Below are 22,088 nucleotides of genomic sequence, written 5' to 3' on the forward strand. Positions count from 1 at the left end.
CCCCGTCTAGTGGCACATGTGCAGAGTGAGGTTTGTCGCTGCATTTGGCAATGGCAGGTGAATGTCCTGTGCCTGTGTGTGTCTGTGTACTCTGCTGCGGTAGCGTCAGTGGCCTGTGGCATGTGACTGCTTAGAGGTGCTGCACATTATCCTGGTGTACCTTCTGATGCACAGTGTGAGCCTGGATCATTGATTGTGTCGTTGCCCTCATTCCACCTGTGTACTTTCAATGGCACGTACTGCTTTTGCCCTTCCCCAGAGGATCATGTTCCTATGTCAAAGGTGCAATGCGTTGGATGCATACTATGCCTTGTTGTAAACAGCAAATTTGTTCTAATATGTGTCTCTGTGACATGTGCCAGGTGTATTGATGTAGTGTCACTTGTTCATCCTCACAGGTAGGCGCCTATGCCAAGAAGCAGATATGGATGAACGCCGTCAGTGCCGTGAGGAGGACGGAGGGTCGCAAGCGGCGCCTGGCCCAGGTGAGGAAACGCTGGCAGGATATCCGGTGCTGGACGCGGAGGATCGCACGGGTCCTGCTGGGGGACTCACCTGAGACCCATAAGAACCGCGGGCGCCGCCGTCTGACCCACATCCACAAGCGTGTGGCGTGTGTTGCAGTCACTCCCATTCAGGACCATGGAGTTGTGTGGCCACTACTGTCCCCTGGGGCATATTTTCCTAGGTGTCATGTGTGTCATCACAAAACGTGGACACTCTCAGTGTCTACAGCATAGGTTGTGCTCTGTGCCATTGTCCCCTGGCACCATGTATATTGACGTAAAATGTAGTACAAGTGTCCACTGTACAGCCTGACCTGATTTTCCTTGTTCATACTCACGGTGGCCAGTGCCTGTGTGTCTTGTTACAATCATCTGAGGATGACCATTTGTACATGATTATTTGGACAGGCGCACCTTGGGTATTTGGCGTCCAATCTTGCATTTATGCAGCCCCTGTGTATTTCACCCAGACTAAGAGATGTAAGTGCTTCCTGTGTCTCAACAAATTGTCTCATGTAGGGGGTGGTTGGTGCGGGCAAAGCCTACATGTCAAATCCTGATGTCTCCTTGCTAGGTCTGGCCAGTGTGTGATGTTTGTCTGGACATACACTCAAGGTGCAGTGAGCCAGTCATGGTGGGCATGTTTTCAGCATTACCTATGCAGCATGTGCCTCAAGTTCATGGATATGGTCCCTGCTCATCCCTATTTTCGGCAACGCTGTGTGGTGCAGATGCAGGGCTGGATTGTCCCCAGGGCCTGGCTCCTCTGTCAAACTCCATTTCATGTCATTTGCTATTGTGTCATGCTCTCCATGGTTTTTCAGTGGGATGGTGGGTCAACCAACTGTGTGTTGCATGCCCTACATCTGTACCTTGTTTTGTAGATGTTACTGATCTTTCTTTTCAGGCTATGCACTGTAACCTATGTAGATTGGACTCATGTGACATATGTATACAGGTGTATGATTAATTGCTGTCTCTTCACCTTGCCCACAGCATCGTAGGGGGACACACTGAGGGAGACATGAGCACAGACGGAGCGGAGGGACCTAGCACCAGTGCCAGCATTGACATCGTGGCTGGCACATTGAGTGGAGCGTAACCCCCACCCCAACAGTGTAAGTACGACCCGTACCCTCACCCGCGTATGCATGGAGCGTACCCCCACCCCAACCGTGTATGTACGACCCGTACCCTCACCCGCGTATGCATGGAGCGTACCCCCACCCCAACAGTGTATGTACGGACCGTGGAGGAGAGTGTGGCCGAGGACCTGTCCACTGGCACGACAGAATATGAAGCTGACGGGTCCGAGGATGATCTCTCTGAGTGGGCGGAGGCTGCACCAGCAGCTGACAGCGGCACAACATCTCACCCCGCCCCCTCCATTGCCATCAGCCGCCTCCCACTTGCTCGTGTCCCTTCCCAGCGTGCCCGGTCACCACATGTCTCCTTCCTGCCAGGCACCGCACCCCCTGCCCCTGTCTCCACTGCTGCTGCCAATGCCGAGTCTGTGGACATCCAGCGGCAGTTGCAGGTTGGTCAGGCTGCGATGCTTAATGTCCTCCATGGCCACAGCCACAGCCAAGTGCTGAACAACATGGAGGCATACTTGGAGGGCATTTTTTCATCGCAGGCTGACCAACGCAACTTGCTGAGGTCCATTGACTCGACACTGACTGCAGCAGTGGGTCTCCTGCAGCGCTACGTCCAACCCCCTACCCCTGACCCATCCACACTTCCCACTCCCATGCCTGTCCCACGTACACCCAGACGTCCGCATGCACCCACCACAACAGACACAGGCACCACACCAGCAGGGAAGGTCATACGCACACCTCCTGGCACGCACACACAGGGTGAAGTAGGCACACCCACTGGGTCGGGGGGCAAACGTAAGTCACGCAGCCAGAGTGGGAGTCCGCATTCCACCAAATCCACTCCCTCCAAATCCCCTCCCCTCAGCTCTCCTGGCCACATATCCGGCAAAGACTCCTTCATGGCCGCTCTGTCCCTGAGCCCCACTGTGACACCACCCCGCAAGCGGTCAAGGGAGTCTCCGGTCAGGGTGGTTGAGTCCCCCCCCCTATCCACACCCTCCCCCAGTGGCGCTGCGACCCATCCCTCCGCCCCCCCCCCCTCCTTGGGGCCTGTGGTTCCTTTGGGTGCAGGGGAGTCGCTGGAGGACCTTGCTAAGGTGTGCAGCGCCATCCTGGCCTCCGCCTTTGGCCCTGCCCCACCCCCTGTGGTGGAGTCCTCCATCCCTGCACCCACGACGCCTACCCTTCGCCCTCAGGTCCCTGCGGTGCCTGGTCCTTCCCCCCCACATGATGCCCCCCCCGCTCTGGAAGACGAAGGAGTCTGACTGTGCAGGCAAGCTAGGGGACACGCGTCCCACTGTGCCCCCCACCTGGATGTGAACTTTGGATTACCCTATGGGCATTGTACATTTTGAACTTTCAAGGGACAAACTGATTTTTGGATGCTGAATAAAGCAATTTATTTTTCCTTAGTACACTACTGTCTGTCTGGTACTGCTGTTGGTCGACCTGCCCCATTATTTTGGGTGGTGATAATGTGTTGGGTGTGTGGGAATTGTAGTCTTGTGCTGGTCATAGGGTGGATCCTGGTATCTGTGTGCCGTCACAAGCTGTTGGCTACATAACTTTGTTCATGTAAGCAGTTACTGCATGGTGACATCGTCCCAAGGTGTGTTCCTTCCTCTGTGTAACCTGACATATTCCCTGCAGGGTCTTTCCAATATGTGGTGCTAAGCTGTGTCTACATTGGCTGGGTGTGTGACGGACTCGTTCGACTTGGGCCATGCATGCTGAGCGATGTCTCCACCTGCATCATTCGTGGCGTCCTTGGTGGTCACTGTACTTGTGTATGTAGACTGTTGCCATGACTTCATGTGTACATGTTTTCTTTTTGGCGCTATGCATGTGTATACTCCCAGCCTCGCACACATGTGGTACATGTACTGCAGCATCTTTGTGCACCTGACTGACATTTGTGGGCATTGGATCTGTGGGTACTCCACCCTTTTCTTTGCAGGGGCACTGCTGGGAGTGTTAGGCACCCACCCCTCCTGTGTCTGGGCACTGCTGGGAGGACTCTGCACACACCCCTCCTGTGTCTGGGCACTGCTGGGAGGACTCTGCACACACCCCTCCTGTGTCTGGGCACTGCTGGGAGTGATAGACACCCACCCCTCCTATGTCTGGGCACTGCTGGGAGGACTCTGCACACACCACTCTTGTGACTGGGCACTGCTGGGAGAACTCTGCACACACCCATCCTGTGTCTGGGCACTGCTGGGAGGACTCTGCACACACCCCTCCTGTGTCTGGGCACTGCTGGGAGTGATAGGCACCCACCCCTCCTATGTCTGGGCACTGCTGGGAGGACTCTGCACACACCACTCTTGTGACTGGGCACTGCTGGGAGGACTCTGCACACACCCCTCCTGTGTCTGGGCACTGCTGGGAGGACTCTGCACACACCCCTCCTGTGTCTGGGCACTGCTGGGCGGACTCTGCACACACCACTCTTGTGACTGGGCACTGCTGGGAGTGTTAGGCACCCACCCCTCCTGTGTCTGGGCACTGCTGGGAGGACTCTGCACACACCCCTCCTGTGTCTGGGCACTGCTGGGAGGACTCTGCACACACCCCTCCTGTGTCTGGGCACTGCTGGGAGTGATAGACACCCACCCCTCCTATGTCTGGGCACTGCTGGGAGGACTCTGCACACACCACTCTTGTGACTGGGCACTGCTGGGAGGACTCTGCACACACCCATCCTGTGTCTGGGCACTGCTGGGAGGACTCTGCACACACCCCTCCTGTGTCTGGGCACTGCTGGGAGTGATAGGCACCCACCCCTCCTATGTCTGGGCACTGCTGGGAGGACTCTGCACACACCACTCTTGTGACTGGGCACTGCTGGGAGGACTCTGCACACACCCCTCCTGTGTCTGGGCACTGCTGGGAGGACTCTGCACACACCCCTCCTGTGTCTGGGCACTGCTGGGCGGACTCTGCACACACCACTCTTGTGACTGGGCACTGCTGGGAGGACTTTGCACACACCCCTCCTGTGTCTGGGCACTGCTGGGAGGACTCTGCACACACCCCTTCTGTGTCTGGGCACTGCTGGGAGTGATAGGCACCCACCCCTCCTATGTCTGGGCACTGCTGGGAGGACTCTGCACACACCACTCTTGTGACTGGGCACTGCTGGGAGGACTCTGCACACACCCCTCCTGTGTCTGGGCACTGCTGGGAGGACTCTGCACACACCCCTCCTGTGTCTGGGCACTGCTGGGAGGACTCTGCACACACCACTCTTGTGACTGGGCACTGCTGGGAGGACTCTGCACACACCCCTCCTGTGTCTGGGCACTGCTGGGAGGACTCTGCACACACCACTCTTGTGACTGGGCACTGCTGGGAGGACTCTGCACACACCACTCTTGTGACTGGGCACTGCTGGGAGGACTCTGCACACACCCCTCCTGTGTCTGGGCACTGCTGGGAGGACTCTGCACACACCCCTCCTGTGTCTGGGCACTGCTGGGAGGACTCTGCACACACCCCTCCTATTTCAGGATATGTACGCTTAGAACATACACAGGTGTGGGTTCGCTCCATGCATACGAGGTGGGGGTACGGTCCGTACGTACACTGTTGGGGTGGGGGGTACGCTTCATGCATACGCGGGTGAGGGTACGGGTCGTACATACACGGTTGGGGTGGGGGTACGCTCCATGCATACAGCGGGTGAGGGTACGGGTCGTACATACACAGTTGGGGTGGGGGTACGCTCCATGCATACGCGGGTGAGGGTACGGGTCGTCCTTACACTGTTGGGGTGGGGGTACGCTCCATACGTACGCGGGTGAGGGTACGGGTCGTACATACACGGTTGGGGTGGGGGTACGCTCCATACGTACGCGGGTGAGGGTACGGGTCGACTTACACTGTTGGGGTGGGGGTACGCTCCATGCATACGCGGGTGAGGGTACGGGTCGTACATACACTGTTGGGGTGGGGGTACGCTCCATACGTACGCGGGTGAGGGTACGGGTCGTGCTTACACTGTTGGGGTGGGGGGTACGCTCCATACGTACGCGGGTGAGGGTACGGGTCGTACTTACACGGTTGGGGTGGGGGTACGCTCCATGCATACGGGGGTGGGGGTACGGTACGTACATATCCGTACCCACGCTATGTAATGCTTGTGCGGGCCGTACCCAGGCCTTTGCCACGTGGGTACAGCCGTCCCGCCATTGTTGGGGTGACGTGGGTGTGGGCGGGGTACGACTCGTACCCACGCTCTTAAGGCGTGGGTACGGGACGTACCTGTATTGTTGTGTTTCCGGTTCGCATCGTCATGCACTTCCGTTGTGGCGGACGCTGGCTTTGCTGGACACGCCCCAACCCCCTCGTAGTGACCAGGGCCTGGGGGTCAGGTATGTCCAGGGCATGTGTGCTGTGTGACTTTGGTGGGGGTTTTGTGGCCTGCCCCTGGTCCTGCCCCCCCCTTTCCCCCCTCCCTTTGTTGTTCTGACCTTCTGCGGCGTCTGCGTCGTAACCTGTAGAGGAGGTCGACTGCTATGAGGGCCGGGATGACACGTAGGTTCGGGTCCATGTCTGTCCGTCGCGTGCAGGTACTCCTTGTTCGCGTCGTCCTGATTTCCCGGCAGTTTTTGGCTGCCGGAAAATATTCTCCGTGCGGGATGACGTCGGTGCGAATCGTAATTCCTGATTCGTGAATGGCTGGCTGCGTGCGTCCCGACGTCACGTCGGCGCTTTCCCGGATCACATTTGTATGTTTATTTTCGTCGGTCGGGGTTTTGTACGATTCGTACGGAAATGGTATTTCCGTGCGAATCGTACTTCCATGTTTGTATATTTTTTCGACCGGGTACGCGTCGGACGGAGAATATGCTCCGTCCGACGGTTCGTACCCGGTTTTTACCGGATCGTGATCGGCACCCAAGTCTTTAGAAGTGCTGGCCACCTCCTCATAGATAAAATCCCATGTTTTCACCAACATGGGTCAGAATGTCCGGTAACAAGTCTTTTTAGAGATATACTTTCCCTTATGTTCCATGGAACTCGTAGCTGATTCCTCAGATGAATTAGAGCTGGAAATGTCACAATACAGCTCCTGCCCACCCCGAGACTGGGAACCAGGTGTCTTCTTCTTGAAGGCAGACAACATCTTCAAAATCACCTTTTTATGCCTCTCTTCTTCATCCAACTTACTTTTCTTAGGGGAAGGAGCAGATGCCGAACTCCCCATGGAAGATGATGATGATGATGTCGGGGAACAATGCCCCCTCATTCCAGCATGTTTTCCCATAGTGCAGCCAGCAGAGAACCATAAATGCCACCACAAATACAGTAGAATGCGAACCAAGATCCCGGCTCCCACAGATATAGGCACCTGAAAATGCTGTCTAAACTGCATATGACTCGAACAGACACGTCATTGACAATACATCACCATAAGAATGCTGGCAAGCAGCACCAGGCACGTGTGGAAACCTCACACGGTGCCTGCAAGCACTTTACAGCCCACAGCCTCTAGCAGCAGTGGACATGCTGGTCCTGCCAGAACCCAGCCATACCGTCACCGCTCAGCCATCTGCCTGACTTGCTAGGTAAAAGCCCTCCAATATGCACATACACGCCAAAAGCAAATGCTAGTCCCTCACGCTCCCCAGCACACATGACGCAGAGGGTTGAAGGCTGCCGAAGACGGCCAGGCACCCCGTGCTGACAAGGAGCAATGGAGCGCCTCAGCCTCTCATACTACAGGGCAAACACGAAGGCAACCCCATGCGGAGACCATTGAAAGTCAGCCAAACATACCGATCGTGCACCCGCTGTTCAGGAACGCCGAGCAGCTCAAGCCTGCTAGTGTAGTTTGAAAACACACTGGGAGAACAAGCAAGCCAAGCAGGTAGTTCTACCCATGCCGCGAATGGAAGTAGAACATACCTTGAGCCTCAGGAGACCACAAATGTGTCCCGACTCCCATCCCTCTCACGCTGGTCAGGGCCGCTTTCCAAAGCCCAGGAGAGGGAGGAAGGCCTGTAACAATCTATTGGAGGTAAAAGCCCGGCAGTTACCTCTGTGTGCCCGGTATCCAGTCAGAGACAGGAAGCAAAACAGGGGGTGCTATGGTAAGGCTGTTGTATTATAGCCCTTAGCAGGAGGGTGGGTGGGGTTAACAATAATTTCCTGTTTTGTTTGCTTTCTGTGATGGGACTCTACCTCATTTAGTTATGACTGGGACGAGGACCATGGACGTAGAGGTAATTGAACAATCTCCAACAGCTTTAACTCCATTGGGCCGTTGGAGGTGTATGTCAGCAGTGGAGACAGAGTAGTCTCAATGCTGACATACTGTAGGTCCGCCCAACTGTAAATGAGGCAGACAGACCTTCAGTATTGTTGGAAAGTGGGCCATTAGTAGTGCTAAATATGCATCCATCACTGGCAATAAGACCACTAACACAGTCTAGGGCTCAGAATAGGTCTCAGTAAATTATTCCGAGGCTCAACCCTTGGTAGCTTGGCTGTAAGCAGGCAGGCTTATCTTAAGAGACATGTATGCAGGCATTTAAAAACACCAATTCAGTGAATTATTAGATACATCACACAATACAAATCCCACACCAATGTATTAAAATAGGAAATATTTTAATCTTTAAAATGACACCAAAATGACAAAAATCCAATGTAGTAAAGCGACGATACAGTTTTTAAAAAATATTTAGCACTATAGCACTTAGAATCCTATAGCGCTACATTGGGACATCTACTTGCGCTTGACTGACCAATCAGGGGAGACCACAGGAAGGCTGAATTTTGGCTGACAGACGAGAAAGTCCTACAACTTCTTTGCTGTATACTTTAGGATAAATTCAACAATTGCATATTTTTTGTGAATTCCTAACGATAGTTGTTCATTAATATACTATTGCCATGTTAACCTATGTGGCTGGGGATATACAACTGGGAAAATTAAATGTACAATTTTTCTAACACCAGGGCCTGTAAAACATATTTTATAAGGACCCTGATTATAGCTACAGGAACCCCACCCCTGGGACGCTTAGGGGAGACTTTAGGGGTACTCAATATGCAAAAATAGTGTAGATCCTCACTCCACAGTGCTCCTAGCACAAAAGTCGATTTTTGGAAGCACTTTACTACAATGAGGGAAGTGAAATGTGCCTTTTACTCTATCCCTAAGGCTTATAAAACCTCTTTTATAAGGGCCCCCTTATTAGTACCACCTGATCCTCCCCACCCCGTGGACACCTAGGGGAGACCCTAGGTATTCCTAATATGCCAAAATATTGTAGTTTGTCACTTTTTAAGTGCCCCTACCACCCAAGTTGAGTTTGAGTACAATTTACAGTTAAAAGCAGTGTTGCAACACAGAGTTGCTTTTAAAATGACCTTAGGCTCTCAGCAGTGCGCGCATGCAAGTGCAGAAAGGGCTCCTGGCCTCTAAACTGTCACGCCCTATTATATCCTAGGGACTTAAAGGTAGTTTTAATCCCCCTGTCCTATTATGTACTAGGGACTTGTAGGGTAGGTCATGCCAATTATACGTGTACCCTAATATTTAGTATACCCATATGTATGTGTGTGTTTTCACTGTATTTTCACCATAGCACTTGGGCCTGGTTAGACTGCGCCCAGGGACAGTCCGAGTCAGTTGCCACCAATACCAGTCAGCAAAACAAATGGGGATGCCCAGGGCACAGGATGACTTTGCACCGATTATATAACGGAAAGGATACTCCTTAACCTTTGCACTGGAGTTCTCTTTCCATCATTCTCTAAATCAGACCCTGAGTTTCCACCTCTTAGAAAGAGTAGGCCACCTCTTTCACAGCATCTTTTCCATGTTAAGTAATGTCCTGATCTAAGGCAGTCCACTTTATCGCCTATGCTGTCTCTACTGTTTCTGCCAAAAGTAAAGCGTCAAAGAAGCAAAACCTAGAGCTTTACTTTCACCGAGACCTAGAGCAAAATGTTTAAAAACAAACAAACGTAATCCAGTGCACACGTGGGAAACATATTAGACAAAAACACAACCGAGGGTTTTTAATTTTGGTTATTTGGCTAACTCACTTTAACTCTGTCTTTTGTGTTCCCTGCGGCACACACCCTCGCAAAACTTGGCATTCACTCTGTAATCTGTTTCCTCAATCTGCTTCCTCTCCAAACAAGTGCACTAATTGTACATCCCGGCCAGATCCCGTAATTCGCAGGCGCGAGGTTAACCGTTCCGGCCCCTGGACTGGGGCGCAGCCTCGCGAGCGTCGCTTCGCACGCACAGCGTCATTCTGCAGAGGAGCGGTGGTTATTATGACCAGATAAGGCGCCGTCCGGCTGCAGATTGTGTTTTTTTGTGAGCGAATTCGCTCGCATGCCTATTGGGAAAGAAACCTTTTTTTCTTGAACGCTTCGCTCGCGCACTGAGCAAGGAATTGCAGTAAAATTAGATGGATCCGAAAGTCATTGGTTTGAACAGGTGAGGGGAAAAGTTGGGACCGTGAGAACTTTGACGGAGCAGCTAAAGTCGAAACTTTGGGGTTGCGGAAGCCGGATCTTTGAAGCTCAAGTAAGTTCACACCGCATCTTTACTGTTCAGGCTTGGTAATTAACATAGCACTAACCCTTCGCCAGGTCACCGTGCGCTTCGGGTATTCATCGGTCATGTGCCTCTCTTTACCTCTGACGTTAGGACTTCGAGGCGCGCCGTATCTACTCGAGTCTCTCCCAGCACCAGAAAATGCCGGTTATCAACATTGACGATCTGAGCGATAAAGACAAGTTAAAAATGGAAGTTGAGCAGCTCAAGAAGGAAGTGAAGCTTAAGCGACAGCTGGTGAGTAGTTGAGAAAACATGTCAGAAGTAAAATGAAATGAGACATATACATTTTTTTTTTATTTCTCATATGGTCTCCCTGAATTGCTCCATGTCGGCAGAACATGAGACGGACCTGGATAGCGCCATTTTTGCGCCCACAAAGCATCCCTGATGTCCACCAAAAAGTTGAGTAAAGTAGCAGGGCCTTGTAATGCTTCGAAGTAGCATTGTACCTCGAATGAGTAGTTTATTTAGTCTGGGCTCCAGGACTAACACTTGTCAGAACATTACATTGTGGAAGTTGTCCTATTTCTTTGCTGCATTTAGACTAAATCACGTTTTAAAATAACTCCTAAAGGGACAGCCGGATCTGGCCCAGTGACAAAGCCAATAACTCTAGCTTTGCTAAAGCGATGTGACCACCACTATTCGCAAATATACAAAATATTGTTTTTTTTCATTTTGAAGATTGCGGCCACATTGCGTGATGCAGCAGCATAAAGATACAATGCAGTGGCCGAAGAGTATAGAAAATATTGTTTTCTCTACTCTCCATACTCAAATATCTGCCACTTTGCGTCGGGCAATGTAAAGATAAGTCGTTATTACCTTTGCCAATGCTGGTACAGTTTGAAAACATCTGGCATTGGCAAAGTAGTCCGTTGGGCTACCAGCATGGATCGAGAAAGAGGCAGGGGTGGGGGAATTAATGTAATGGAAAGCAATCCGTAGTGTCGAGAGGTGGGGTAGCAATGGAGGAGCTGGAAGGGGAGCACAAAAGAGATGAAATGAGAGTGAAACCGAGAGTTGAAGTTAAAAACAAATGCTTTACTCAAGACCTTACTACTTCACCTTCAAATCTTTTCAGGTCTGAGAATGTATGTCAAGTACGTCATGAAATGGAAAATAACTGTGTTGCATCCAATAGAATAACTGTTCCATTGTTACATTTAAACTGTACTAGATTTGCTTGAAAGACAAGTTTTCCTTGTGACTTCTAAGCACAGGGACCATGAGATCTCCTCTTGCTGGGAAGTTCCCTCAGAAATGAATATCATAATATTAAGCTAAAAAAAAATCCCAGTGTTCTCATGCATGATAACCGTATATCAGATAAAGAAGTTGTTTGGCATGTCAAGAGAAATGCTGTACCAGGGATTCAACTTAAAAAATTGGTGTGCACAAAGCCTTCGAGAATAGATACCACAACCCTGTAGGTAATTGATTTGGGGGGCAGGGGGAGATAGAATTGATGGATTGGAAAATAAAACTGGCACAATAGATCAATAAAGATCAGAGGTGCCCTGATTCCCAAAACCCTATTAAACAGCCTTTCTACCAACTATGCCTTATGAACATTGAACACGGACTCCTGTTTATGTGGCCAACACTAGAGAGGGTTTTAACTCCGCCCACATGTTGAGAGCCAGGAGTACATATTTTGATTGGGCAGAACTTGTGTGTTGTCACAAAAAAGTGCTTGCCCCCACCAGCTGTGATCAGTTTGTTTATTTATCCAGCTGGTGTCTGCTTGAACTTTCAGGGGGACACACATTACACTGTGTTACTGTAAAAGTGTCTTAGATAACTAGATACTTTGTATTTGTCTTCCTCTAGCAGCAGCACGAATGGGAGGAAGGCAATCCTTAATCTACATGGAGGTTTAGGGTTGGCTTGACAGTGCAACTGTCTCCTAATCATTTAACCTACACCAATATTACTCTACAGTTCTTTGCTTCCTCACAAATAAATCCTAAGTCCTGTTGTATTTGCTTGCCATGTTTCATATTACCATGCAACATTCCTTTAAAGACAGACCTATTGGCATTGCCAATGCTTGTTTAGTTTCTTGATTTACACTTTATATATAGAAAAGTTCAGGTTCACAGAGGCTATTCCTATAAGAACACACACTTATTATTGAGATTAATTCAAGTTTAGCAGATGTAATTGTAAGACACTGCAACAAGGCTGTGGTGCACATACAGGGTATCACTGGGGTTGTTTTCTGTTCTTATTCTCCTTTAACACAGCCATTCAGTTTATTTTCATAGTATGTCACAACACTCTGTAAGTTCCCCATTGGCTCTCTATCTTCTCAAATTTCTTCAGGCACTCTCTGCCATTGTATATATACTTTTCTGCCATACTATATCAATCCATACCTGTTTTCCAGTTTTCTAATTCAGGTGGTGATTTTGCTCTAAAGTCTTCTTGCTACCATCAGCCCAGGCATTAGAACAATTTCAAGTATTTAGGTGGGGTATCTTTGTTCCATATCCCTAAAATCCAGCTTCACATTTAATTATATTGGGACTTCAGTGATTCTTGTCAAGCATCTCTTTACTCGCTCCTAAAACGGTTTCTAACTGGGACAGGACTATATATTGTGTAGGAAAGTGCTCATTTGACCATATCCTCTAAGGGATCTCTCTGTACTGAATCTTCCAAATCTAACAATTCATGTCCTAGTATAATAGGTTCTCTGGAGAATTTTTATCTGCACTAGCCTGGAACCTGCTCTAGTAGTAACTTGTAACTCTGTAACGCTTCCACCCACTGATCATTTCCTAGTTCACCTAGGTCTTCTTACCAATTTTCGCTTGATTTATTTTGTATGTGTGGTATGGTATTGATTATCATCTTGTATATTAGAAATATTGTCTTTCTGGTAATGGGTTTGGTCAGCAGTCCATCCCCAACTGAGGAGCCATTTTCTACCTGTATGTTTTTTTTCCTTAGGATGCAGTGGCCTATTTGACCTGCATATATTGAAATATCTTGGTATATGCCATTCTGTATTCCTCCTCAAGTGCCTCATTTCAACCCACTGACCAGTGTATGGCTCCTGATCCAATGCACCAGAGGCTCTAAATGCTGGGACGAATATCATTGGTGACAAGGGCAGCCCTGTCTCGTCCTTCTTTCCAGTGTCCAAGATTGGTACATTTACTTTGACCCAAGCTACATGTTCTATGTTTAATAGTTTAAGCCAAGTCATGTACTTAGAACTGAACCCCATTTTTCTCAGGACTTCAAGCAAGTGGGGTCATTTAAGAGAGAGCTTTTGACACATCTTACGACATAACAGCTTCAGGCTCCATCACATTCTCTTCATAAGCCATGTAGATAAATAGTCATTCTGATGCGCCGCAGGTTAAAGCCTGGTTGATCGGGTTGCACAAGTGTTAACTACCTCTCTCAACCAGTTGGCCAATAAGCTAGCCAATCAGCCATGCTGATATCCAAACAATCTGATAGAAACTTCTAGCCGCAGATTCCTTAACTTAGGCGTCAAACTGGATCCCAAAAATCTTTTTTCCCTAGCAATACCTCTGCACGCCAGTAGGTGGCATCGCCCGGCTCCGTCCTGACATTGACCACGGAAGTGACGTCAATGTAGCCATATAAGACCCTCCCGGCGTGCTGAAGTCAGTTTTCTTCTTTTCTGCGTCCTAACGCGGATCTGGGAACGCGATACCTCTGGCATGTTTTTGTTATCTTCAGGCCTTCTCGACGCCTTTTTACATCAAGGAACAGTGTGTTCGGTGCCTGCAGGCTTCAAGCTGTGCCGGTCCTGCTCGCAACAGATGTCAGCAACGGACCCTCACAAAATCTGTATGTCATGCTTGGGCGAGCACCACAACTCTGTGGAGTGCGACGCTTGCCGCCAAATGCGGATGAAATCCCTGTGGGAACGCCGCATGAAGCTGCTGTCTGCCCGGATGTCCCGAACGGACCCCTCGCAACACTGGTCTCCTTCTCCAGCGGAGACGTCCACGTGGCGCCAGTCCTCGCAGGACGACGTTCCTGTTCGGGCCAGGTCCCAGGACCATTGCCGTCATTCGCCTACCTCAGGTAAGCACAAACGGAAGCCGTGGACATCACGTCGGGGCCCGCGGCTCCCGGTCTTTGGCAGACTCGGGCCCCCAGTAGTCGGACTCCGCATATCCCCAGTTTCTGGGTGCTGGGGCGACTCGACCTCAGGTGGAGGACTACTGCAGGGCCCTGCAGTCCTTTCTTGCTTTGCCCCCCCTCCCTGGCGCGCCTTCAGGCCCCACAGAGGGGGTAGGAACTCAGGTCGGCTATCCGCCGGCGGGTTTACCCTCGGCTCTGACCGAGTGCCCTGACTCCAAATCCGGTGTCTCTTCAACATCAGGACACGGCCCGGAGGGGCATCCCACGACATCTAGCCTTTCCACAGCGCCGTCACACAGCCTTCCAAGGCTCCCTGCGGCGTCGCTGGAGATTGCTGCGGCGCGGTGCATGACACCGCTTCGACACATTCTCTCCCCGCAGGTTTCCACCTCGGGGAATGTTGAGTCGACGCTGGTCCGACTCCAGCCGGTCGAGGCCTTTATTGGAGGTCGTCGACTCGACTCGGTTGGTTAAGGCCTTTTCGGAGGTTATCGATGCCGGCTCGACTCGGACGGTTAAAGCCTTTTCGGAGGTCGCCAACGCTTGCTCCACTCAGCCAGTCGAGGCCCTTACAGAGGTCACCGACGCCGGCTTGACGTTGTTCTCGACGCTGTTCGACGCCGGTACCATCTCTGGCTTTATTGGTGGAGGATATGGTCCCAGTGGATTCCCCACCCCCTGAGTCATTTCAACGCTCTCTGGAGCGGGCACCAGTGGGGCATTGGCCTCTACTCATCCTTTTGCTGAGCCTCTGTTTGGTGGCCGGATTAGCTTGCGTCCGTCACCTACTGATGACTTGCTGTCACTGCCTCGCGGGGCCACGGAGGCTAGTGGGAAGTTTCTCATGGCTGTTTGCAGGGCTGCAGACATTTTAAGGATGCAGCCGTCCTCAGTCTCTAGACCTTCGGAGCCTTTGCTGGATCTTCTCCACCAGGGCGCAGGGGACATGGAGCCATTGTTGCCATTTGCGGAGTCATTATTTGACATCCTTCTCGGGACGTGGGCGAGGCCCTCTTCGGGGGACCCCGTGGATTGTGCTGTAGCACATCCCCATCGCCCGGCTCCCAATGACCCCGCCTGTTTGACCCTCCATCCTGGGGCTCGAGGACTTGTGCTTCAGGCAGCTCTCTCTACCTCCCCTGTTCCATTGCATCTTCCCACTCGGGAGTCTCGGTGGTTGGAGTCATGTGGCCGCGATGTTTTGCATCCGCCAGTTTGAGACTCTGGTCCCTAAACATGCTGTGTGTATTTACTCGGGCTACATTTGCCCTTTGGGACTCTGTCGAGCAGCTCCTCCCCTCCTTGCCGGAGAGTTCTCGTGCCGATCTGGCCTGCCTAATCCGTGATGGCAATGATATGGCGCAATTTTCGATTCGGTCTGCCATGGACACCACTGACTCTGTGGGTCGTGCTATGGCCAGGTCGGTTGTCATGCACCGCCATGCCTGGTTGCACGATGACGTTTTCCCAGAGCATGTTCAGGAGTGGCTAAAAGATCTACCAATTGATGGGGTCACTCTTTTTGACGCCCATGCTGATTCAGCGGTCAGGCGCCTCCTGTCTGTTTGATTGTCTTCCCAGGTTTTAATCCTCATGGAGGATTTCTGGTTTCGTTATGGTGCCGTCACTTTCTTTTCTGTTACCCGTTGTGGGTTTCAGATGTTCTGGGTTGTGTGGCTGTTCAGCCGTGTTATTTCCTTATTCTGGTACAGCTGGTTAAGCTGTGTTTACCTTTCTTTTGAGCCTCTGCTTATGAGCTTGTCTCAAGAGGGGCCCTTCTTTTGTAGGGTTGTGCCTTACCTTATGTGGGGTATTTGTTGGCTGTTATATTGCTACTCTTCCTTACCCAGGAACTTTTGCCGCAAGTTGACTCTTCCTTCTGTTGTAGGATGTCTCCTCTGGTGAGATCCATGGGGTTGGTTTCTCTCTGGGGTTACAATTGGTTGTTTACGGGTGGTCCGTAATACATCCCCGCCTCAGTAGGGGCGTCCTTCCCTGCTGTTTTGTTGGGGTTTTGTCACGCCCGTTCTTTCCTGGCATGTTCCTTCAGCATCGCTGCGCCCGTCTTGCCTGTTTACAGGTGACCTGCGCCCCTGGGGGGCAGGTTCCTCTGTTCCGTTCCAGAACAGTCTCTTCTGTATTCTGTGAATACTTGCCGTATTGGTGCATACAGGTTGTGCTCTACGTCTTTTCTTGTGGCTCAAGCACTGTTGGGGTTCTTGACTAAGGCAAGGGGCTTTCCCGCCGGCTCTGTCTCTACTGTGTGTTGCCTCCTACCCCACTGCCCTAGCAGGGTCTCTGGTTCCTTGCTTCTTGCAGGGCAGGGGGTTCGGTGTGTCCGTTCCTGCCCAGTGCATATTTCATAGTTCTTCAAGGAGTGGCTCTTGTCTATGACTTTCTGCCACCGGATCTGTGCTCCACCCCAGCGGTTTCTCGGGTTGTGGGTTCTTACTCACATTTATAGCACTGGTGATGGGTTCCCCACCAGCTGTTTTTCTAGGTGTGATTTCTTACTCCCATTCTGGCATAGTTGCTTCTTTAGGTAGCATTACTGTGCATGTACTCTTCTCGACATTCTCCTTGTTGGTAGATCGTGTCGGTCTATGGCGGTGTATGATTTTTGGCGACAGGCTTCTGTCTGTGCCTTCTCTCAATCCTTTACTGGCAGTATCGCGGTCTATGTTTCCGCCTGCCTCACGGGAGACCAGGTTTCTTCCCCCTTGGGGAACTGTTGTTTTTTCTGCGTTCTGTGCCTGTTATGCCGCACACCGGTACAGTGGTACTGATTGAACAACTCCCCTGTTTAGGGTTTCGTCACTTCACGTATGTGTGGCAACATTCCTGTCTCTTTGTGTATATGTCGTAGGTTCTACACGCTACAGGGTTGCTCACCTTCTAGGTTCTTTTTGCCCTAGTAACAGACCTTCTTGCACACTCTCTCCTTCGGGATAGAGTCCTCTATGTGTTTCTGGCTTTGCAAGTTATCCCCTCAACAGTGACCTTTTTGGTACGTTTGGCTGCATGCCTACCTACTGAGCTTTTGCTCAGTGGTGGCTCTTCTGTCTCTGTTGGCACTAGACTCTGGGTTCGGCCCTGCCACTGTTTATCACACGTCCTAGGGGGGGTACACATTTTTTTTTTTAAATTTCTTTTTATTGAACATTCAAGAAAGAAAAAAAAAAAAGGTCATGTTGTACAAGCAATCGTTACTAATTCCTATGGCACAGCGTCTTTAACAGGCAGTAGCAGGGGGTACACATTTGATGTGTTTTTTCTTACACACGCGGGCCTCCTCTTGCGGCTCCTGTTTTGGCCGGACAGTCTTCGGACTTTCCCCTGTTTCATTTTGGCATCCACTGTGGTGTATGTTCAGACGGTATGCTCTACTGTTGTCATGTTGTTTTGCCCCTTTGGGGCTTCGTTCCTCATGGATCATAGGGACCGGTGCTGGGATCCTTCTTTGAAGGAGTCACTGCATTGTTTCTTACGTTCACACTGATCTTTCTAGTTCTGTATTTCTTTTCGTCTGTTTCTGGGCGAGAGAGGTCTCACACTGTCCCTTGTCGGATTTTGGTGTCTTTGCCGTCGCTTGTTGATGTCCCTTATGGAGTTGCCTGGGTCTAATGTCAGTTGCCCTGGCATTGCGGTTCCCACCGTGTTTCGCCAGCCTTTTAACAAATATGTTCTCCTGGAACTTCGTGGTTGTTTCGCAGACCCTTCTCCTATAGGGTATGGATTTGGTTTCTATTCTAAGTTATGGAATCTGCGGCTAGATGTCTCTATCAGATGGAAGAGTTACTTACCTTCAGTAACAATATATCTAGTAGAGAAACAGTCTAGCTGCAGATTCCTTAACGCCCACCCATCCTCCCCGCTCTGCGAAGGTCTTTGCATATGGTGTTTTTCCACCTAGCTCCCCCCCCCCCCTTTCTGGTGGCCTTGGTCTTCCGGAGGTGTGCACTCGCACATCACTCTGGGGTAGGGTGTGTTCTCCTGCGTGTGGCCCTTCGGCCTCCCCTCCGTTCTAGTGTTTGGTTGGTGGTGTGTTCTCGTACCTTCCTTTGGAGCAGGGGGTGTTGTTCAGCTTTCGAGCCCTTTGGCTCTCCACTCCGTCCACGTTTTTAAGTGGTTAAGGTCTATACTTTTCACTGCCTTCTCATGTTGCTCCACCTGTGTTCTTCATGCGTGGAGTTGTTCTGTTTTTTATTCCCTCCCACGCCTGTACCTCCTTCTATGGCAGTCGGTTGGGTTCTCTTTGGTGCTACAGTCATTCAATCTCTGGAGGGTGTGTGTAGTGAACCTTCTGGTGGTTGTTCACTTCTAGTCACTTGTCTTGCAACATGTTGCTTCGATATTGTGGTTCTTTTAATTTCCCTCCTGTGGTGACAAGCTGTGCCTGGCTTGTCATATCTTTTGTGCTGCAGCCGTTACCCCCTCGAGGTGGGGCAGGACTTGGCAATTTGATAGAGCACTTGCTGCAAGCAAGGGACTGTGAGCTCCCTTCAGTCCCATTGAGTACTGGGTGCTTTTTTCAACTTCCTATTGTTTCTCATTCCAAATGATTTGGCTCTCATTTCCATGTTACTTATCGTTGTTGTTTCAATGATTTTTCTCTTTTTTAACACACACTGTTACTATGCTATCGCAGTTTTTTGCATAGCTCTGCGTTGTGACGCGGAAAAGTTTCTGGTAGAAAACTAACATCAGCACGGTGGGAGGGGCTTATATGACTCCATTGACGTCACTTCCGTGGACGACGTCAGGACGGAGCCGGACGACGCCACCTTCCGGCGTGCAGAGGTATTGTTGGGGAAAAAAGATTTTCCAGATACAGTTTGACGCCTGGGGAGATATTCTAAGTTAAGGAATCTGCGGCTAGACTGTGTCTCTACCAGATATATTGTTGCCGAAGGTAAGTAACTCTTCCTTATAGCGTAGTTCTGATGCTCTGGGGGTTAAACACTGGCTAATCGGGTTGCACACGTGTGTTTATTACCTCTCCCAACCTGAGGGTCAATACATCTTACTCTCCATATGCAGAAATGATATTGTCCTATACGAGTAGGATATCCTGAGGTTTCCTGGGCTTATGAATTAAAGCCACCTTGGCCAGCCTCAGATCTCATGTTGGAGATTCCTCTGTTATTGCAGATGTATACATCTTGGGGAGGTAGTTAGTTAACTTACCGGTCACTCTTTTGTATAGCTGGCTATTGGGTCTCCGAGCTTTGCTTGTTTTCAGTTTACCAATGGCTTCTGTTAATCCTTTTGGGGTTATTTATAGGTCTAGCTTCTCTCTATCATCCATTGAAAGTGTGGTCAATGACACTTCAGCCACAGATTCCAACATGTCAGCTAGACTTAAGCCCCCCAGTGAAGTGTGGAGTTTCCTAAAATAGCAAAGCTTTTGACCATGTTGCATTTGTGTTGCTTTTAGTACCATCTAGACATTTATTTCTCCTCCTTAGCTACTATTTTTTTCTCCCCAGCCATGCCTTAAGTGCCCTAGCTATATTTCCTCAGGCATTGTTAAGTTCAATCCCACTACTCTCCAAGTTAAGGGAGGCCCTTTGGTATCTTCATCACCAGGACCCCTATTTATCTGCATAGATTGAAATCTAGGCAAGCAGTGTACTAATGGCATAAAAACAATTTCCTGTTCTAAGTACCCAATGTTTCCACTTAACAGCCCTGCTGGTCTTACCATTTCTGCACAATCAGTAGTGGTACTTATATTTTTAGGATAGCTGCTCCCCTAGAGTCTAATGTGATGCCTGCATGGGCTATGGAGTTATATCCCCATCTCCCCAATACCTGCCAATTTAGTGACTTTAAGATGCATCTCTTGTAAAAGGGTGAAAGGATAACCACTGGATTCTGCCTTTTGATTTGATTTATGGGTTTTATAGAGCGCTCTTGTGCCCTAAGGCGCCTTGACGCTAGCCTGTGATCAAGGTGGAGCACACGTGCTTGCTAAAAGCCAAGTTAATTTTTGTTTTCTGCAAATCAAGAGTGGAAGTGGATTTTATGTGTTGGGGCAGATCATTCAATTGTAGAGCAGTGCTTTTAATAAAAACTCTACCTTCCCAACATACCAGCTTATGTTGGGGTAGGGAAGACAGCTAACTTTTTTGCAGAGCTGGATCAAAGGAATCTACTTGGGATATCAGGGGTGTGTAATTTAATGAAATATCTACTTGGCAGACATACAATTTTTTCCGGGGTTGGGAAAAAAGTGGTTGGAGGGAAAGTGAACTTGGAAAGACTCAGGATTTTGCATGAGCAAATCTACACCTGCATATTTCCTCATGCTAAAATGCAGTTCACAAATATTTTCTAGAAGTACTATTTCTTAGCCTACTTCTGTAAAGTCTTGTGAATTCCCAAAAGCTGTATATCTGTACTTAATGCAAGGACATGGGTGCACTTTTGAGACGTTATTTAATAATTGATCCCCTAATTAGGTCTGGTGTTACCCGTGACCTGTTCTGTTAATTGAAATTCTGTCTATTGGCTAGGTTCACTGTGAGTGACAGCATTCTGTTCTTTCACAAGGAGCATTTCGACACACTCATTTGTTCAGTGCCAGGAACTACTGTGGCAATGTGTGATTTTTGAGACCAAAACTATTTTTGCTTTTGCCAATGTATATTATAATGGTGAGGGCACGGCAGCTCCCACACTAATAAGGTTTTACATAAACCATGCCAAAACAAGTCACACGTTGGCAAAACCAAAAGGCTGACCAACAATTTCAGACCTACTGACTTTAACAATGCTTGTTTATTTTTTATGTTTCCCATAATCTTATTAAAACTGCTTACACTGATTTTCTATTATGAGTATTTTTAGGAAATACTATCATACATCAACACATTTTACTAAATGATGCTGCAAAGAGATGGTACCTAAAATTTGACAGTGGTTCAGCAAAATGTTATTTGCTTTTTTTTGTGAACATTTTATTTTGAAAGCAAAGAATCCTCAATCTTGCTTTCAAGCTTCCGCAAATATTTACATCTAATCAGAGAGCATTCTGGGAGCATTATACTTATCCTCAAATAGCTAAACATTGAAAACGTGTGTACACATTTCTGTACTGGAACCACTGTCAGTAGTCTAGTCTGAGATTACAACATTTACTTGGAGCGCTCACACTAATAATAAAGGCTTTGCATTAATGAACCATAAATACAAGTTTGAACAGCATTAACACTTGGGCACAAATATTCCCTTAACTGCAGGCAATGCCTTTCTCTGATCCATATTGTGGTACTGTAAATTAGTGGCCAAAGGGTTTGTGCTGTAGGGTGTTGGGCCTACTTGCCCTGAGGGCAAAGTACGCATGAAAACTCATTGCCCTTGACCTAAAACAATATGTCACGGGCGTCGAGCTTTAGGAATTCCACAACCCTGGATATACCGTCTGAAATTCTTTTTCAAATAGCCAGGGCCTATTCTAGCTGAGGCTTTAAAAGCTATGCAAAGTGCTTTAAAAATTGTTCGCTTCTTTATAGGGAGCCAATGAAGCTCGTTCTGTGCCTGAGTTGCAGAATGGAATTGGGTAGGTGTAAGAGCATTCTGGCTGCTGAGTTTTGCATTGTCGTCAACTTAAACAGCAACATTTTTTGCAAGTCTAGATAAAGTCAATTGCAGTATTCCAAGCGAGAGAGAACAAATGGAATGACTACTGTCTTTATTAAGTCAAATAGGATCAGGTGACCAATTTTCTCTATAGTTTTTAAAACAAAGCAAGAA

At 49.3% G+C, this 22,088-nt stretch overlaps 1 protein-coding gene across 1 annotated transcript in view; it reads left to right on the plus strand.

Annotated features, from left to right (window-relative positions):
- Nucleotides 1-10,002: 10,002 nt before the first annotated feature.
- LOC146798230 (guanine nucleotide-binding protein G(T) subunit gamma-T1-like) overlaps nucleotides 10,003-22,088 on the plus strand; it is a 206,216-nt gene continuing 194,130 nt past the window's right edge. Inside the window, exons 1-2 of the mRNA XM_085625506.1 lie at nucleotides 10,003-10,163; nucleotides 10,287-10,430. Coding sequence (XP_085481632.1) covers nucleotides 10,335-10,430 — 96 coding nt within the window. The 5' untranslated portion in view covers nucleotides 10,003-10,163; nucleotides 10,287-10,334. The remainder of the gene's footprint in view (nucleotides 10,164-10,286; nucleotides 10,431-22,088) is intronic.

This window comes from Triturus cristatus, chromosome 9 (genome assembly GCF_964204655.1).
Source record: "Triturus cristatus chromosome 9, aTriCri1.1, whole genome shotgun sequence".
Taxonomy (NCBI): domain Eukaryota; kingdom Metazoa; phylum Chordata; class Amphibia; order Caudata; family Salamandridae; genus Triturus; species Triturus cristatus.